This window comes from Sus scrofa, chromosome 15, assembly GCF_054392235.1.
Source record: "Sus scrofa isolate SSC_HxYL_T2T_F1_AM1 chromosome 15, Sscrofa_HxYL_maternal_Yorkshire_Landrace_v2.0, whole genome shotgun sequence".
Classification (NCBI taxonomy): domain Eukaryota; kingdom Metazoa; phylum Chordata; class Mammalia; order Artiodactyla; family Suidae; genus Sus; species Sus scrofa.
In genome coordinates this window covers 117,731,351-117,752,438 of record NC_139397.1, presented here as the reverse complement: position 1 = coordinate 117,752,438, position 21,088 = coordinate 117,731,351, and the positions used below count along the sequence as shown (strand labels likewise).

General features: G+C 38.7%; 1 protein-coding gene across 10 annotated transcripts in view; it reads left to right on the top strand.

Annotated features, from left to right (window-relative positions):
• FTCDNL1 (formiminotransferase cyclodeaminase N-terminal like) overlaps positions 1-21,088 on the top strand; it is a 387,434-nt gene that overhangs the window by 167,104 nt on the left and 199,242 nt on the right. For 7 of the 10 annotated variants that reach the window (XR_014830075.1, XR_014830080.1, XR_014830076.1 and 4 more), the window contains one exon: positions 12,846-13,006. Coding sequence is in view for 3 of the 10 variants with exons in the window: in XM_085000316.1 (XP_084856442.1) it covers positions 12,846-12,880 (35 nt within the window). In the remaining 7 variants the exon portion in view is untranslated. Of the gene's footprint in view, positions 1-12,845; positions 13,121-21,088 lie in introns of those variants that run through there. The other 3 variants (XM_085000316.1, XM_085000317.1, XM_085000318.1) reach the window with 1 other exon arrangement.

Here is a 21,088-nt window from a genome sequence, read left to right as displayed (position 1 = left end):
TGGCCCAAGGTGAGAATATATCTATTTCCTAGGACAGTAGTCAATGGCCTTGCCATCTTCTCAAGGACCTGTAAGGGAAAGGATTGGAAAATGAAAGATCTAGGATAAAGGAATGTGAATGAACATGAGAGTTGACAAGAAGTATGAAGATTTGTACCTCATACATTAACAAAAAGGCTCATTTAGCAGATACAATGGGTTGGCCAGTTGACATTAACAGTTTTCAGTATTGGCCTCCCCTGAATGGGCATGCTTGAAATATTAACAAGATGCCAGGATGGCAGAGATAGAGGCTATTCATGATCTCACCAGCATGAACTTCTACTTTCAAGGCAAATCCAACTACCGCCACCTCTGAACATTCAACCTCACTTACCCACTGGGATTTTTTGTTTCTTATCCCTGCATATCTGGGTTCTGCAGTGTCCTGATACTCAGAGGGTGCGCTCTTTCCAGGGGACCCAGCAAAGGTCACACTGAACTATGATTTACTGTTACACCCAAAGTACTCTCGGGTTCTTGTACCCAGGAAATAACAAGCAAGAAGAGGAATCACTCTCTCAGCAGGGATAATCAACTCTAAATCAACAGGAGTTTGGTACTGCTGTTATACAGTAGGGACAGGTAGAAAACCTGTGCAACCCAGGTGATCCATTTGGCCACCTCCTGGTACTCCTTTGCCATGTTGTAACCATAAATGGACATGTGTAGAAATCCAGCCCCTGAGAAGGGGCTATCATGAATACAGACCCCTCAAATATAAAGGTTTGGTTCATACCACCTGGTTAGGCACCAAGAATTTCTGCTCTCCTGTCACAGGTGTCAGATCTGCAAACATGAAATCTCTCCTGAACACTTCCTCCTCCTTTATCCTTCACAGGAATTTCCTCCAGTAAATATTTTGCATATCCAGTCCCATTTTGGCATTTGCTTCTTCAAGGAGCCAAACTGACACACAAGGGGAGTAGATCAACCTGATAAAAGGCATCTGCACAGTATCCTGCAATGTCACATTGGATGCTCTTCCTTTAGAGTACAAAGCAAGTACACTCACAGTACTCCAGCATTCACAATTCAACGCTGTATTGGTGGTCCGAGCCAGAGCAATAAGGCAAGAAAAAGAAAATAAAAGGCATACCTCTTAGACTCAACAAAATAAAACTGTGTTTACTCACAGATACATGATTATCTATGTAGAAAATCCTAAGGGATATATAAAAAAATCTTGTTAGAACTAGTAATGGGTTTAGCAAGGTAATTGGACACAAGGTCAATGTATGAAACTAAAGTATAATTCTAAATTTCAGAACTAAACAATAGGAAATTGCAATTAAACAATATAATTTATAATAGCATCAAACCCATGAAATTCAAAAATGTATATTTAGAAGCTTGAAACTTAACATGAAAGAAAGCTTGAAACTTAACATGACCAAATTCTTAATTCTCATTCACTTCCCCCAGTACTAACTCAATCCATAGTACCTATATTCTCTCAGCTATCCGATCTAAGCCCCCAGAGCTATTCTTTACTTTTCTCCTCCTCCTCATGTCATAGCCATCAACAATTCTGGTGATACTTAAAAAATATATCTTGAATCCTGCTGTTTTCAGCACCTTTCCTAGAGCAGTCCCATTTCTTGATCTTATAACTGGCCTCTGTGCTTCCATTTGTTGCTTCCATGGCCATGACCTCATAGTAAACATTTATTTGAGCGAGGTGTCCTAGCAGAATGGTCCTGACTCCTGAGGGAAGATCTTCATGGTACCTCAGTTCTCTGACTTACCAGGACATGGTAGGGAGTAGGTGGAGAGTAGGTAGTAATTTTCACCAGCAGAATTGTTTTAATCTTTGTTTTATGGTATTTTTTGCTTAAGTAAAGATTGTTACATCTTTGCATTTCTGTGGAGAGGGATGGTGTGATTGGGGCAGTTTGCAAGATTCCTAGTTCAAGAGCTCCCTCTGTTGTCAGTGTAGCATAGCGTTAATTTTTAAAAACTTGTGCGTGGTTGAGGGGGCTGTGGGTGTGTTCAGGGCATTTATGGGAGGAAGATGTTCCTTGATTTTTTTTCATATTCTTTTGTCTTTAATGGTCCTAACTTTCCTACTCTTGGTTTTTCCTCCTTCACTGCGCAGTTTTCTAAGGGCACTTTTCCTTTATCACTAAAGTCCCCCTTCCCCCCTTTGCCTGGAAAAGTTGCCTTCCCAAGAAGCCACCTTGAGTCTTGCACACACTTTAAGTCTCCTCCTTGATCTTGTTCTGATCCACGAGGACTCCTTCCCAGCATTTTTACATGTAGGGTGAACTGTCCCTTCCTGTGATTTTAGATCAGTATATGGCCTTTTCCCTCTTCTTTCTTCCCTGCAGTCTTCCCCAGACTATCCTCCCCAGAGGCTTGGGCAGCAGGAGTATAAGGGTAGCCTGCTAGGATTTTATGTTTACTTTTTTTTTTTTTTTCTTTTTTTTTTGCTATTTCTTGGGCCACTCCCGCAGCATGTGGAGGTTCCCAGGCTAGGGGTCGAATTGGAGCTGTAGCCCCCGGCCTAAGCCAGAGCCACAGCAATTCGGGATCCGAGCCATGTCTGCAACCTACACCACAGCTCACGGCAACGCCGGATCTTTAACCCACTGAGCAAGGGCAGGGACCGAACCCGCAACCTCATGGTTCCCAGTCGGATTCGTTAACCACTGCGCCATGACGGGAACTCCATGTTTACTTTTTTTAACCTCCGATAATTTGAAGTTTAGACATTCTGTCTTTTATTCATGCCAAGGGAATGCTTTTATGTAGTTTTCTCTGTTATTACTATTCTTTTATTTATTTATTTTTTTGAAAGGAATGTGTTGGGAGATATGAACTGACATAGCAACAAGTTACCTCAGTTATAGAATTTCTTAGTTTCACGCCTTTCAAAATTTGGGTAATTAGTTCACAAAAAGCTCTTTCCAGGCAGAGTTGTATTCTGCTGGAGGTAGGATTTAACTGATCTCTGGGGGGCCACCAGAAAAAAAAGAGTCCTATGAAATTAGGACAGATTCAGGATGATTTCAGAACCCATGCTGACAGTGATCTCCTAATATCTATTTACCAGAAATTGAGATAAAATCTGGGGAAAAAATTGTTGAGTATGCTGAGGATTTTCATTCTGATACTTTTTATTGGGGCTGGGTTAGAATGGAATTCCCTTATTCCAAAAAAAGGCAGCAAGAACTCTTCAGGGAGTAGAGCATCTACCAAAGTTTCTTCTTCCTCACCCATGTTGCCATGTCAGGGCTCTAGTTCTGGTTTAAGAGTTTGGTAGAAATATCTTTATGTACAAAGGTGATTATATTTTACCCTCTTTTTTTTTTTTTTTTGGCAAAGTCATCAAAATCCGATGTGTATTTTATACTTCCAGCAAATTAAAGTTTGGGCTAGCCATATTCCAAGCGTTTGATAGCCACATGGGTTACTTAAGTTATGGGTGATTTAAGAATGTAATCAAAAGTTATTAATGATGTTTAAGATGTAGAAAACTAAAATATAAGCTCACTTACAAAAACATGTATGTTAGATTGGATCATTGTTCCAATTCATCATGCTTTCCTTGTGTTTGAATTGCTCACCAAGGGCCCTGGCCCTGTAATTTTGAAGTCCCTCCCACTGAAATGAAATATACTTCCCTGTCCCACTGTAGTTGGGCTTCATCACTTGGCTTGATGGAATTTGGGTGAAATGTTAGCGTGTGCATTCAGGGCCAATGCTTTAAACCTCTTCCCTTTGATATGAAAAGAACATTTCCTGGATAGTCACTTATTCAAGGAAGAGAAAAGACATGTGGAACAGACTTACACCCAATCTTCAGCCTAGATCCTGGAATTCAAAGACCAGATCCCAGAGCCTGAAGTCCACCCTAGCCTGATAAGTTGCAGTCAACCTGCAGATTCGTGAGTGGGAGATAAGTGCATACCATTTTAAGCCATTGGGCTTTGGGGCGTGGTTTGTTACATAGCATTGTTGAAGCAATAGCTGACTAATAACATTACATAAAATAGGAGCAGAGGGCAGACACTGATTATCTGTCAGGAAAAAGTACTAAAATATATGCTTAATGCCAACTCATGCATATTGCAATCAGATTGGATACCCTAAGATTTGGAGCTAATAACTGGAGCATTTAGTCATCAATTTATCTCAAATATCCACACTGTAGCAAAATTTAAGGATTAAGAAATGGCTAGCAAATCAAAAGGTAATATGAGATCATACACCATTCTCTATAAATCCTAAATTAATATTCTAATCCCTAAATCAAGTTGATTAGTATCATTGTAAGTTGGTCCCAAAGATATCTATTCAGTCATTCACAGATATGTACCTGACAGTTCTCTAAGTTTGTTTCTATTTAGCAACAAAAAGAGTTTACACTTGTAGATATTTGCACATTACTAAGTACTTACCTCCATTAACAAAGTTCCTGTTCAGCATCCCTCCAAGATAGTCATACTCCTATTTACAGATGAGGGGAATGAAGTTCAGTTAGGAATGTTGATTGCTTAAGGTCACATGGTTAATAAATAATGAAACCAGATCTAGATTCTATCTCCTTCAAACCAGCCTTACTATGTCTTTATTATCTATTATTATCTGTAGAGACATTTTCAAAATTACGCATTTCCTAAAATGAAGGTCACAAAGAGTTCTCACAACACTTTCCCAAGGTTCTAAGGTTTGTTACTTAATGCAGTTATCATAGTATAGATGTTCAAACAGTAGAAAAACATTAGTTATGGAGTAAAAATTCTATGCTGATGCTCTGCTAGCCGTTTTCAGGTAAGTTAAAGTTAATACCTCTACAAACCTAATGTGCTTTAGTTAGTTTTGTTTTTGTATCATGTGGATTCATAAGTTGGAAAGTATTACTTTGGTTAAAACAGAGCTTTTCCAAAGAGGTCTACCAGCACACATCGTAATTATTGGCACATTATTGCACACAAACTCAAGCTACTTTACCACTTCTTTGTAAATAAAGACTACTTCATTTTTACATCCTCATGCTTGAAGTTGATGATATTTTATCTATCTACAGCAAGAAACAGCATTGTGTAGCCCCCGACCCCTAACACATTCAGTTAGTGAAAGCCTTCTACCTTCCACTTTTCCATAAACAACCTCAGGAGTCTACGATGAGCAATGACTTGGTTCTAAAAGACAACCTACAGCTACTGAGGATGATATCTTTTAGCCAATAGTTGCCATCTTGTTTATAAGGAAAATGCAGCCATTTTCTTTACTGTGTATACAAGCTCTGTAGAGCTGTTTGTTTGGTTTTTAACAAAGACAATACAAAAATAAATTAGGCCTCGATTTGGTTTAGGTAAGCAATCTTTTGAGCCACAGCTGTATTACTAACTGATCCATAATTGCTCTGCATTTATGAGGTACATAGTTTATTCTCTTGCTTGCCACACAATAGGCCGTGCAAGTTAAAAAGCTCCAAGTTTCAAGGCCTGGAGTTTTTGGGTGCCTGCCAGGACTGATCTGTTTAGCAAACAAGCTGGAGGGTGCTTATTAGTAGGTTGTGGCTTGCAGACCATGAAGCCCCTGGGGCCAGATGCACTGATCAAATGGTGGATCTATATACCAGCAAGGCCATTGGATGAAAAGGGGCACGGCACCACATTACTGAATATGCTTCTCATAGGCCTTAATTACGCCACTGTAAATGACTTCTTTTGTAACTCTTTCTGTTGGTCCAGAAGACAGGCTATTAAAGATTAACATAGGAACGATTTTTCAAATTAAAATGTAGACAATTCTGATGAGTTACAGCTATATTATTCATAGTATAAGAACAAGCCCCTGTTAGATTGGGAAAGTGAAGAGTCATATTTCTAGTGGAACAAAACATCTTATTTTCTCCAGTTGCATTTCTTTTTTAAAAAATTACTAGTCTTCTCTGCCCCCTGCTTAGATTTTTGTTTCTATTGAGTGACTCAAGGTGGCTTGAGGCTTTCAAATTAATGCCTGGTAGAGTATCATTGAGGCCTTAGAAGAATGAAGCTAGTCTGATCTATGTTACATCAAAAAAAAAAAAAAAAAACCAAAAAAAAAACTGGATAATGTCCTCTTTTGCCATTCTTGGTCTCACATATTTTTTTATGCCACCTTCACTAGTTTGCTCTCAGTTTTAAAGTGATAGCATAGAATATATTGTATGAGTGTTATATTTTAATAGGAGCTGTTTTAAGAATACAGATGTATGAGTGAATAAATTTTTGAGTCAGCTCAGCATGTCATTAACGAGACCTTTTGCGTCTCTTGCTCTACTGTTGATGGGTTAATAATTTGCTTTGTTAAGGTTAGGAGATTATTGCCCATTAAATACCAATTTCATAAAGTTATGTACAAGTGTGATATAGAGGAAGAGAGACTTGAGAACACAGAGCTATAATATTTGTTAAAATGATAATGAGTGACCCTAAATATAATTTGCATTCAAAACAGAGCCATCCATATTATGACGATGTGACAAAAGAACAGCATAAAACAGTTTTGTGTATGCAAATGATATTTCAATCCCAAATTTGAGAAATTCTGGTAAAGGGACCAAACTAAAAAATTTATTTCCAGTTTCACGATATTCTTAGATTTACTTTACCATCTGTAATATTGGCATGACTAAAGTAATTTTTATTTAGGAAGAAAGTATTTACATAGAAAAATATAATCCTAAAAATTATGGCTGTGGAGTTCCCGGGTAGCCTAGCAGGTTAAAGATCTGTCCTTGTCACTGCTGTGGCTTGGGTAACTGCTGTGGTGAGGGTTCAATCTCTGGCCCAGGAACTTCTGCATGCAGTGGGCAAGGTCAAAAAAAAAAAAATGTAACTGTTATGTCCACTAGAACTGTTTAGTGTTGATAAGATTGGCCATCTTTGTTTTTTACCAAAACATTTAAGAAAAACCAATGCACCATAAAAAACACTACATGTTTCTTCTTTTATATAAACCTCAAAACCATTTTACCTAAGAGCTATGAAACTCTTATTTTTTCAATTTTTAATTTTTTTTTGCTTTTTTTTTTTTTTGGCCTTTTAGGTCTGCACCTGCAGCATATGGAAGTTCCTAGTCTGGGGGTCAAGTTAGAGCTGCAGCTGCTGGCCTATGCCACAGCCACAGCAATGCCAGACCTAAGTTGTATCTGCAAACTATACCTCAGTTCACAGCAACACTGGATCCTTAACCCACTGAGTGAAGCCAGGGATCAAATCCGCATCCTCATGGATACTAGCCAGGTTCGTTACTGCTGAGCCACACGAGCAACCCCAGTTTTTTTTTTGTTTGTTTGTTTGTTTGTATTCTTTATTTTTTATTTTTTGACTTTAGAACTCTGTATATGTGTGTCATTTTACTATTTTAAAAAGCTTGTCTGATGGAAATTAGCTTTCTTTCTTTCTTTCTTTCTTTCTTTCTTATTAATTTATTTATTTTTGGCTGTGCTCATGGCAGGCGGATGTTCCAGGCCAGGGACTGAACCTGAGCCAGAGCAGTGACCCAAGCCACGGTAGTGACAACACTGGATTCTTAACCTGCTAGGCCACCAGGGAACCCCAGAAATTAGCTGTTTTGAAAGGTGCTTAAGCTTGTGCAATTTGGACATGCAAATTTCATTGGGTCTGAAAGTTTAGGACCTGGAGTAAATTAAAGTAGACAAAGTAGGCTGTGAGCTTGAAGCATAACTACCTAAAATTCATGAGAAGCTGAAATTCCTCCTTTCAATTTTTGTCATTTGTTTCAATCCAACACATATTTTAGGAATCTTTATAATGTTCCTGCTTCAGTGCATGATTCAGGAGAGACCAAGACCTGGTACCTGCTTTAGCAGAGTTCACAGTGTTTTTACTTTGCACAACTCCGGAGCCCTCTCCCTGAGATCCCCTCTGCCTTTCTGTGACTGGCAAACCCCAACTGACGCTTCAGAGTTCATCTCAGAGAGGTTTTCAGAAGAGGAGGAGCTTTCCCTGCCTCTGTTGCCTGGTCCTCTGAGGTGATCACCATGTCTTTGAGCTGCCTTCAAAGACCTCTGTTTTGCATGCACCTCTTCCCACTATAGTTACATGTTGTTTCTTCTGTCCTCCCCCCAACAAAGAAACCTATTCCTCTGTTGAGTATTTCCTATCTTGGGAGCTAATTCTTTGTTATTAAGATGAGAAAAATCGCCTTATGGACCAAATGAAGAAAAATTCTCCCCCGGCTTCTCCTCTCCAACCTCCTACTTCTAACCTGAGCTCCTTGTGTTCTACCCAAAAGGTAATTTGCTTCTCAGCCAATCCTGGGAGCAATAAGTAAGATACCTCTCAGCACAAGAGCCTTTGCTGGGGAGCAGTTTGGGGACTCAGAAACTGTATGAAGCCATTTCGGAAGTTCCATCCTTTCAGTTTCTCATACAAGTGTTTCCTCTATATAACAGTTTCAAAACACTGATCAGTGTTCGGCTCTAGGATTTTAGACTGGGGAGTCTTAACTGAGGCATTACCAATTCTACTAGTGTTCTGGGGCTGGCTTACCTATGTGCTATTATGTTGACTCCTTAGGCCTGGGTAGGACCAGTGCTGGCTGGAGGCTCCAGACAGCTGTTTGGAAGCAGCTTTGTCTGCTGCCCTGTGAACCATGCAGATAGTATCGTTATTACGAAGGATTAGGAAGCACTGGTTAGAGTAGTGGTTTCTAAATCTTTTTCTTTTTGGCTTTTTTTTTTAGGGCTGCACCTGCAGCACATTGAGGTTTCCAAGCTAGGGGTCCAGTCGGAGTTGTAGTTGCTGGCCCACGCCACAGCCACAGCAACTCGGGATCCGAGCCGAGTCTCCCACCTACATCACAGCTCACAACAATGCCAGATCCTTAACCCACTGAGCCAGGGATCGTACCCACATCCTCACGGGTACTAGTTGGGTTTGTTAACCACTGAGCCATGACGAGAACTCCTTTAAATCTTGATCAGGGTTAAAATCACTTGGGAGAACTGTTAAAAACAAAAAAAGAAGGGACCAGATTTCAGGCTGCCCCCCAGGTTCACAGAATCAAATTCTTTGGCTCCTGGAACCAGGAAATAAGTTCTTTTTTTCCCCCTATGAAGTGTTGTTTGCTAATTGGGAACAATTTAAATACTTAATAAGTATTTGTTCAAATAAATTGATGTATTTGTATGATGTAATATCACATAGATTGAAAAATTATATCGGAAAAATATGTAATAACATGGGAAGTTTTTTTTTTCTTTTTCTTTTTTTTTTTTTTTTTTTTTAGGGCCACAGCTGTGGCATACGGAGGTTCCCAGGCTAGGGGTCAAATTGGAGCTGCAGCTGCTGGCCTATACCACAGCCACAGCAATGCCAGATCTGAGCTATGTCTACGACCTATACTGGCAATACAGGATCATTAGCCCACTGAACAGGGCCAGGGATCCAACCAGGCATCATTATGGATACTAGTCCATTTCATTTCCACTGAGCCACAATGGGAATTCCACATATCTGTGATATATATGTTTTCAAATTCTTTTCCATTATAGTTTATTACAAGATATTGAATATAGTTCATGTACTATACAGTAGGACCTTGTTGTTTCTCTATTTTATATATGGCAGTGTATATCTGATAATCCCAAACTCTTGCTTTATCCCTCCACTTCCTTCCCCTTTGGTAAACAAACTTTGCTTTCTATATCTGAGTCTGTTTCTGTTTTATAAGTAAGTTCATTTGTATCATTTTTTAGATTCCACGTATTATTATGTGATACTTCTCTTTCTCTCTATGACTTACTTTACTCAGTATAATCATTTCTACATCCATGTTGCTGCAAATGGCATTATTTCATTCTTTTTGAAGGCAGAGTAATATTCCACTATATATACATATACACACACACACACACACACACACATATATATGTGTGTGTGTGTGTGTGTGTATATATATATATATATATATATATATATATATTCATCTGGTGATGGTTGCTTCTATGTCTTGACAGTTGTGTATAGTGCTGCTGTGAACTTTGGGGTGCATGTATCTATTTGAACTAGAGTTTTCTGTGGATACATGACCAGGAGTGGGATTGTTAGATCATATGGTACTTCTATTTTTAGTTTTTTTAAGGAACCATATTGTTTTCCATAGCGACTGCACTAATTTATTTTTATTTTTTTAATTTTTTATTGCACTTTGCAGATTTTGTTTTTTACAAATTGAAGTTTTGCAGCAAGTCTGCATCAAGCAAGTCTGTTGGTGCCATTTTTCCACCAGCATTATTTTTTAATTAAAGTATGTTTCTTTTTCCTTTTTTGATTTTTATAATTATTTTTATTTTTTTCCACTATAGCTGGTTTACAGTGTTCTGTCAATTTTCCACTGTACGGCATGGTGACCCAGTTACACATACATGTATACATTCTTTTTTCTCACATTATCATACTCCATCACAAGTGACCAGACATAGTTCCCAGCGCTACATAGCCCGATCTCATTGCTAATCCATTCCAAAGGCAATAGTCTACATCTATTAACCCCAAGCTCCCAATCCATCCCACTCCTCCCCTCTTCCCTCCAGCAACCACAAGTCTGTTCTCCAAGTCCATGATTTTCTTTTCTGTGGAAAGGTTCATTTGTGCCATATATTAGTTTCCAGATATAAGTGATATCATTTGGTATTTGTCTTTCTCTTTCTGACTTACTTCACTCAGTATGAGTCTCTAGTTCCATCCATGTTGCCGCAAATGGCATTATTTTGTTATTTTTTATGGCTGAGTAGTATTCCATTGTGTATATATACCACTTCTTCCTAATCCAATCATCTGTCGATGGACATTTGGGTTGTTTCCGTGTCTTGGCTATTGCAAATAGAGCTGCAATGAACATGCGGGTGCATGTGTCTTTTTCAAGGAAAGTTTCGTCCAGGTATATGTCCAAGAGTGGGATTGCTGGGTCATATGGTACTTCTATATATAGTTTTCTAAAGTACCTTCATACTGTTCTCCATAGTGGTTGTACCAACTTACATTCCCACCAACAGTGCAGGAGGGTTCCCTTTTCTCCATACACCCTCCAGCATTTGTTATTTGTGGATTTATTGTTGATGGCCATTCTGACTGATGTGAGGTGGTATCTCATGGTAGTTTTGATTTGCATTTCTCTAATAATCAGGGATGTTGAGCATTTTTTCATGTGCTTGTTTGCCATCTGTATGTCTTCCTTGAAGAAATGTCTATTCAGATCTTTTGCCCATTTTTCAATTGGATTGTTGGCTTTTTTGCTGTTGAGGTGTATTTTGTATATTTTAGAGATTAAGCCCTTGTCAGTTGCATCATTTGAAACTCTTTTCTTCCATTCTGTAAGTTGTCTTTTTGTTTTCTTTTTGGTTTCCTTTGCTGTGCAAAAGCTAGTCAGTTTGATTAGGTCCCATTGGTTTATTTTTGCTTTTATTTCTGTTGCTTTGGGAGACTGTCCTGAAAAAACATTTGTAAGGTTGATGTCAGAGAATGTTTTGCCTATGTTCTCTTCCAGGAGTTTGATGGTGTCTTGTCTTATATTTAAGCCTTTCAGCCATTTTGAGTTTATTTTTTTGCATGGTGTGAGGGTGTGTTCTAGTTTCATTGCTTTGCATGTAGCTGTCCAGGTTTCGCAGCAATATTTGCTGAAAAGACTGTCTTTTCCCATTATATGTTCTCGCCTCCTTTGTCAAAGATTAATTGACCATAAGTGTCTGGGTTTATTTCTGGGTCTATTCTGTCCCATTGGTCTCTATATCTGTTTCAGTACCAGCACAACACTATCTTGATGACTGTGGCTTTGTAATATTGCCTGCAGTTTGGGAGAGTTATGCCTCCTGCTTGGTTTTTGTTCTTCAGAATTGCTTTGGCAATTCTGGGTCTTTTGTGGTTCCTTATAAATTTTTGGATTGTTTCTTCTAGTTCTGTGAAAAATGTTGTGGGTAATTTGATAGGGGTTGCATTGAATCTATAGATTGCTTTGGGTACTATAGCCATTTTTATAATATTAATTTTTCCAACCCAGGATCATAGAATATCTTTCCATTTCTTTACATCTTCTTTAATTTCCTTGATTAATGTTTTATAGTTCTCAGCATATAAGTCCCACCAACAGTGTAGAAGGGTTCCCCTTTCTCCCTACTCTCTCCAGTGGGAAACACATCCTTTAGAAATCTCTCAGGTGACTCTCATGTTCTACAGATCCAGATTGGAAAGCCTCTGGATTATAAGCATGGCCTTTGGGATGAGACATGCCTGTTTCAAATCACGGCTCCATCACTATGAACTTCGTAAGTTATACAACTCTTTGAGCCTCTGTAAAATGTAGACAAAACCACATCATGCGGAGGGAAGAAGTACATAGCACCATGCCTGGTCCCAAGGAACACTAAATAAATCGTAGTTATCATTGTCATTTTGTTTTTGTTTTTGTTTTTTTTAGGGGCATACCTGCTACATATGGAGATTCCCAGGCTAGGGGTCAAATCAGAGCTGTAGCCACTGGCCTATGCCACAGCCACAGCAATGCTGGATCCTTAACACACTGAAGCCAGGGATCAAACCTGCATCCTCATGAATGCTAGTCAGATTCATTTCTTCTGAGCCATGACAGGCACTCTGCATTGTTATTATTATTTACACTTACTGGTACTTTTTGACCGGAGTTAATGCATCTCCCATGGACCCTCCCATTCCCATGTTTATCACTCAAGATTAAGGCTACTGAACAACTATCCCTGGATCACATATATTTAGCAGTTTAGGGACCTCTAGAGATGGATTTGCACTTATTGCTCCACCTGCCATTTCCAGGGCACAGAGCTGCAAACTCACAGCACAGACAGTGATGACAGAGAAGAGAATCAAGCAAACCAGCTCACCAGCCCATGAACTGACTCCAGCTTTACCACCTGAACCAATCTGGCTCTGGCTAATTTTGAAAAAGGTGAAATAGCTCTCAGTATATTGCCCAGGTGAGGAAAAAAGAAGTTTTTATTTCCTTTGCTAACACAGATAAGCATTCATATGTTGTAAGTATAAATTCTTGTGTTTAACATTTTGCTTTGCATTAAATTCTGGCTTTGACCAAGACTTCCTAGAGTATTAATAAAACCTTGAGCTTCTGCTAGACAAGCAAAATTTTCATTGGTCAAAATTAAGAACAGTGCCATCTTCTATAAGCTTCTAGGAAAGAAAAAAATCAACTACAGCAAATGATTAAAAGGCAGCACCACTTTTAAAGATAAAAGTTTATAATTAGCATGGAAGTTCTGTAATTTAAAATGGAAAGTTTGTGAAGCTATAGGAAAGCAGGGTAAACTTTAGCTACAAAATAACCGGTTTCATATGTTAAAAATATCAATCATTTAACCCAAAGTGAACCAATTATCACACATTTCCTCTAATAAGGGAATCTCAGAGGTAAGCTTAGAGGAAATAAGTTGCATCCTTAATACCAATGACCAAACTTTTGCCATATTTTATTCTCTAAATTTCTAATTCCAAATTTCTGTTCCACTCAAGTTACTGAGTTCAGTATTGTTTTTTATTTTAATACGGTAGGAGTACCTACATAGTATATGCACTGAGGTTTTTCATCAATGTAATAACCACGTATCACTTATATAATTGTTATTATGCAGACAAATATGCCTTTCACAGTCATCTGGGATCCATTTGGAATAGCATAACTGCTGTTTTAACTTAGAGTTAGCTTTATTTCAATATTATTTCACTTCCGTATATCAAAAGCATATTTTGCAGCTTGACAGGTAATACATTGGTATTGTCAAAGAACTGTCAGTCATTTCAGAATATAGTCTTCTGATCAACTGATATGAACTTGATACATGGTAGATAGCTTATCAAGTGTCTGTTTGGATTCTTTCATTTGGAGTGTGTTAACTGAAACTACAACATGAAGAAACTTGATCTCAGGCCAAAGTAATGGAATTTTTGTACCTAAGATATACAGGGTTTTGGGGGGTAAGGGAGAGTAGGTGATGAAATACTTCACTGTGTGGTGCCAACTCCTTTTGCTTCCCCCAAGAGTTAGTTTAAAATTGAGATCACTGAGTTCCAAAGCCCACTGCACTCTAGGAAATAATTTAAACTGTGCAGTGGTATGAGTATCATTTTATTCATAGCACATGACAAAGAAAAATAGATTTGACTACCAGAGGTTTCGTTTAAGAAAAGCAATTGGTTTTTACCACCATGATCATATCTCTGTTCACACGGATGATGAACAGTAGAGATAGTCCACCAGCTTTCTTCTGGGATCTGCAGTAAGTCTGGGATATCTTCCCAGCACTTCTGGCACACCCCATACTAGACTTCAGTGATTAACTGAAACTTGCCCAGTGCTCCACTAAGTAAAATGTAGAATTTATGTTCCATGACTATTCATGCTCCAAAACTAAGACTTCAGTCATATGTCTCTCATATAAAAAGTTAAGTAGGAGCCTAGAGTTTTCCATGAACATGTCAGGTCAAAGAGAGCCTGTGATTGCTTTGACTGGTTTGATCATTCACTTGATAGATTTACTTACTTGTATACATAGTGTACTCTGAACTTCCACTCCACTGTATTTTAAAATAAGTTGTTTTGGAATTCCCATAGTAGCTCAGTGGTTAACGAGCCCGATTGGCATCCATTGGGACACGGGTTTGATCCCTGGCCTTGCTCAGTGGGTTAAGGATCCTGCGTTGCTGGGAGCTGTGGTGTAGGTTGCAGACGCGGCTCAGATCTGGCATAGGCCAGCAGCTGCAGCTACGATTTGGCCCCTAGCCTGGGAACCAACATATGCCACTGCCAATGTGGCCCTAAAAGACAAAAAGACAAAAAAATAAATAAATGATAAAAATAAAATAAAATAATTTGTTTTGTGTTGGTGAGGTTGTATTCTATACCCAGTTCATCAAAAGTTCTTGGGTGCAGAAATTGGATTCTGTATTTCTGCAACATTGGATTAGAAACAGTACTTTAATTTTTTTAATTTATTTGTTTTTGTCTTTTGTCTTTTTAGGGATGCACCCGCATCACATGGAGGTTCCCAGGCTAGGGGTCTAATCAGAGCTGTTGCCTGCGGGCCTATGCCAGAGCCACAGCAATGCCAGATCCAAGCCACGTCTGCGACCTACACCACAGGTCATGGCAATGCCCGATCCTTAACCCACTGAGCAAGGCCAGAGATCGAACCCTCAACCTCATGGTTCCAGGTTGGATTCGTTTCCACTGTGCCACGACGACGGGAACTCCTAGAGACAGTATTTTATTTTATTATTATTTTTTTTTGTCTTTGTTGTTGTTGTTGTTGTTATTGTTGCTATTTCTTGGGCCGCTCCCACGGCATATGGAGGTTCCCAGGCTAGGGGTTGAATCGGAGCTGTAGCCACCGGCCTACGCCAGAGCCACAGCAACGCGGGATCCGAGCCGCGTCTGCAACCTACACCACAGCTCACGGCAACGCCGGATCGTTAACCCACTGAGCAAGGGCAGGGATCGAACCCGCAACCTCATGGTTCCTAGTCGGATTCGTTAACCACTGCGCCACGACGGGAACTCCTAGAGACAGTATTTTAAAAACACTTAAATGAATTATGTGAATTGATTGCAACTTGTCTGGATTACTTAGAGATTTGCTTTAATTTTTCCCCTTATATATGTATGCACTAGCACTTTGCAGTTAGGGCAAGCCTCTAACTAACTAACCCTGATCAGCCATACAGGAAGAATGGAGTTACCCAAAAATTCTGGGAGACTTCTGCCTCAGAAAAACCCATGCAGTTAAATGTATGAAAGTAGAATGAATAGAATACCTCTATCTGAATTAAAGATAAAAAGATGATGATGTGTGTACATGTGGTGGAAGATGGGGGGGATTCTTTATGGTTCTTGAGGGAGTACAGTATCTGGGTAAAGGCATTTGCATTCTCTTTGAGACTTTATCTCCAAAATTCTGCCACCTGAGTCATATTCTTGCCAAACGCACAAAAATTGTGGTCAGTGTGGACTGAATATTTCCTATGCTTACCAGCCTCTAGATTGGCGCTTCTCCTTGTGTTAGTGTTGCCATCAGAGATTATTGGAGCTAGTTACATCATATTCTAGAATAAACGGTTTAACATTTTTAGACTACCATTTTGACTCCACATTATTTCAATCAAATCAAGATCAGTCCAGAGAAAGGCAAAGTAACATCAGTATAAAGGAAGCACCAACTCCACAGAGGAAAACAAATCAGCATGCGGTACATTTTAATGAAATGATCATTATGAAAGATTACAGACTCAATGGAAAAAAAGGAAACCACAGAAACCTTTGTCTGTTTGTGAAGAAGCTTAAGTATAACTGTCATTTACAGTTTAAATCTATTCCTAGGTATGCCGACTATCTTCTCACCACACTTGGGAAAGTATATACATTTTCTCAAAAGTCATTCCTTACTGAACTAATACTTTTTCAGGAAAAAAAACAAACAAACTGTGTTTACCCTCATGCTTAAAAGTGAAATTTTTCTTAAAGATTTTAAGCAACTTATACCATAACATATATAAAAACTGCCTTCCCTCCAACGCTGCCCCCCAACCTTGCCAACTAAATTGACACCAAATCTGAGACTCAATAGAAATATTCCTATTTGACATTATGGGTAGTTGATCCAGAGGATTTGGAAATTGCTGTTATTAACTTAAGAGAGGCAAGTAGGGCTGTGGTCTGCTGAGCATATGTAGTTGGTAGCAGTCTATGCTGTATCTCAATCTGTATTTTCAGATACTTTCTCTAAAGTTGTACAGAGTTCATTCAAAAATGCTGTTGATGAAAATGCATGTGTATATACCGTATTTGAGGTTACATACTTAAGGTGAGTTAGTGACATAACTGCTCTATTAAAAAGATGTGCAACTTTAAGTGCCATAACACTGGGAAGTGGAGATAGTTATAGTGCCACTGTTTGTCTTCAGAAAAGAAATCCCTGCATCCTACTCCCACCTACATCTTCAAGTATTGAGTAAGAATACCTATAGCAGACCAAGGTTTGTCTAATGAGTTATGAAAATTGTTTCTTTTGAGAACCAGGCTCTGCTCACAGAAGAATAATTGAGTCATCACTACTATCATGTGAATCCATCTTAAAATTACAATGCTTGGGTCCCTGTGGGAACAATTTGTCATGGGAGATAATTACTGAAAGTATAAATATGGTTTAATTCTTTGGCAAGTGGTAACAAAATCAGAGACAGTTACCCATCACCACTCTAATTACCTGATAGGGTTTATTAAGCACCCATGGGCCACTAGCTCTATGTTGTGGATTGAACTATCAATTAAAGTGGCCAGAGATCTTGCCCTCTAGGCACCAACAAGAGAGAACAGATAACAGATCATCATTTGCACAAACTGAACAGTTCTCAGTCCTGCTTTTCAAACATCATGACTTTGTTGGCTGTCACATATCGCTGAGCAAACTGTTGTAGACAGTATAAGTTCCAGGACCAAAGTTGGAGGATTATGACTTCCACAGGGAATTAAAGGTCTTAGTGCCTCTGCCAGGTATTTATTGTATATGTCTGTGAATGCAAAAATACATTTTGGATCAAAAAGAAATACTGTCAAGAATGTGAATGGGTTGCTCCATCCTTCCACCAGCCAATCACAGATTCCTAGAAGAAAGCTCAAGAGTATCAGACTTGGCCAGGACTTCTCAGGTGATTAACCACCTTCCCAGTTATATGGAAGTCTTCATCAGCTGAGGTTATCACTGGCAGTATTAAAAAGAAGCCCATTACAGACAGACCAATGGAACAGAATAGAGAATCCGGAAATAAACCCTGACACCTATGGTCAATTAATCTTTGACAAGGGAGGCAAGAACATAAAATGGGAAAAAGAAAGTCTATTCAGCAAGCATTGCTGGGAAACCTGGACAGCTGCATACAAAGCAATGAAACTAGAACACACCCTCACACCATGCACAAAAATAAACTCCAAATGGCTGAAAGACTTACATATACAACAGGACGCCATCAAACTCCTAGAAGAGAACATAGGCAAAACATTCTCTGACATCAACATCATGAATATTTTCTCAGGTCAGTCTCCCAAAGCAATAGAAATTAGAGCAAAAATAAACCCATGGGACCTAATCAAACTGACTAGCTTTTGCACAGCAAAGGAAACCAAAAAGAAAACAAAAAGACAACTTACAGAATGGGAGAAAATAGTTTCAAATGATGCAACCGACAAGGGCTTAATCTCTAGAATATATAAGCAACTTATACAACTCAACAGCAAAAAAACCAATCAATCAATGGAAAAATGGGCAAAAGACCTGAATATACATTTCTCCAAAGAAGATATACAGATGGCCAACAAACACATGAAAAAGTGCTCAACATTGCTGGTTATAAGAGAAATGCAAATCAAAACTACGATGAGATACCACCTCACACCAGTCAGAATGGCCATCATTAATAAGTCCACAAATAACAAGTGCTGGAGGGGCTGTGGAGAAAAGGGAACCCTCCTGTACTGTTGGTGGGAATGTAAACTGGTACAGCCACTATGGAGAACAGTCTGGAGATACCTTAGAAATCTATACATAGAACTTCCATATGACCCCGCAATCCCACTCTTGGGCATCTATCTGGACAAAACTCTACTTAAAAGAGACACATGCACCCGCATGTTCATTGCAGCCCTATTCACAATAGCCAGGACATGGAAACAACACAAATGTCCATCGACAGATGATTCAGAAGATGTGGTATATACACAATGGAATACTACTCAGCCATAAAAAAGAATGACATAATGCCATTTGCAACAACATGGATGGAACTAGAGAATCTCATACTGAGTGAAATGAGCCAGAAAGAGAAAGACAAATACCATATGATATCACTTATAACTGGAATCTAATATCCAGCACAAATGAACATCTCCTCAGAAAAGAAAATCATGGACTTGGAGAAGAGACTTGTGGTTGCCTGATGGGAGGGGGAGGGAGTGGGAGGGATCGGGAGCTTGGGCTTATCAGACACAACTTAGAATAGATTTACAAGGAAATCCTGCTGAATAGCATTGAGAACTTTGTCTAGATACTCATGTTGCAACAGAAGAAAGGGTGGTGGAAAAACTGTAATTGTAATGTATACATGTAAGGATAACCTGACCCCCTTGCTGTACAGTGGGAAAATAAAAAAATATATTAAAAAAAATAAAAAGAAGCCCATTAAAGCTGCAAAAAAATTAAATTTTCATATACCTCTGAAGGATACACTGGACTTGCAATTGGATTTACTTGGAAATTTGAATATTTGAGTAGCCAGAAAAGATTCTAATGTTTATTGACTGTCTTGCAAGTAGTAAGCCAAAGCCCATTTGTGGTGTATCATGGCTTGTCATGATCATTTGTTTTTCTCTGCTCTTTATTTTGCCAACATCATCCAAATAACGAATTCTAATATATTATTCCCAATTGTATGATGTTGTGCTTTTCATGGATGGTAGTCTATTGCTGTTTTAACTTGGAAGAAACTGAAAGATGCTTCTTTGTGGAAAAGATTATGATAAATGAGATCTCAATCTTAAAAAACTAAAAACAGTTTTGGATGCAAAACTTTAAACCTAAGTGGTGGTGTACAGTGGGAGGAGAGATGAAAGGAACTTTGGTCTTTGAAAAAATGTGTCCCCTCTTTGCAACTGCAGAAGGGGTACCCAAATGATGCCACTCATTGAATAATGTCTTGAAAATGAATTCTTGGAAGATAGATTATCTTCTCTATGTTCTGGAAAGAACCTACAAAATGCTTCCTATAGAAGAATCCTCAATGTAGCATTTGATGATGACTAATCCATTTTAGGTGAGCATTCTCTTAGTGAAAGATCTGCGCAGGACTATGAGAAATCTATTATATGCACCAGGTTTTTTTTTTCTTTTACGGAAAAATTTATTCATATTTTATGCCTAATACACATATGTTCTGATTATCATTAATCAATTAAGTAGCACCCATTATGCATATTTTTGCCTAATTGTGAAATTTGTAAATAGATTATAACATTTTGAATGCTGTGGTTAATTACAACCCTGATCAAACACTGTGTATATTGAACAATACAGTATACTTCTATATGGAATCTAAAGCCTGGTAGACTCATGTAAAATCTTAGAATGGGATCAGAGTCTTGGGTTCATGTAGTCTCATCTCCTTTCAGATTCAGAGTTATCTTTTTATATTCACGATGTGTAGCACACCTGTATTGGTCAAGGTCCTCCAGAGTAACAGAACCAATAGGATGTATATGTCTATAAAGAGATTTACTTTAAAGAATTGGTTCATGTTATTATGGAGGCTGGCGAATCCAAAACTGGCAGGGTGGGCCAGCAGGCTGGAGACCAGGGAAGAGCTGATGTTACAGTTCAAGTCTTACGGCTGTCAACTGACAGAATTGCCACCTGTTAGGGAAAGGTTAGTCTGTTGTTCCATTCAGGCCTTCAATTGATTGGATGACGCCCACCCACATTAAGGAAGGCAAAGTCCACTAATTTACAATTTATCCCATCAAAAAAACACCCTCACAAAAACATTCAGGATAATGTTTAACTGTATATCAGGGCGCCGTGTCCCAGCCCAATTGACATATAAAAGTAACCATCACAACACCCAACAATGGCATTGAAAGGAGTGTTGCTTTCCCCTTTTTACTCTCTTTGAGCAACAAAATCTTGCTTGTAATAGGGAGGTAATACACACGCATATATACACATACACACAAGGGGTTCATACTTAGACTTAATTAAAATAAAGATTAACAGAGAACGAATGGATCTGCACTGTGGAATGACAACCCTACACATTTTACCATATGAATAAATCTATCACCAGTATATATAACCATTTGCAGGAGTTTTAAAGTGGGAGAAGAGATCTGGTTTAACATTCTGGTTCCTCATCACTGAAAGTCTTGTGACTTTTTCTCCATGTAAATGGCATCTAGAAACTCTTCTAGATTTTCATCATCTTTTGTTTGTTCTACCAGACTCTTG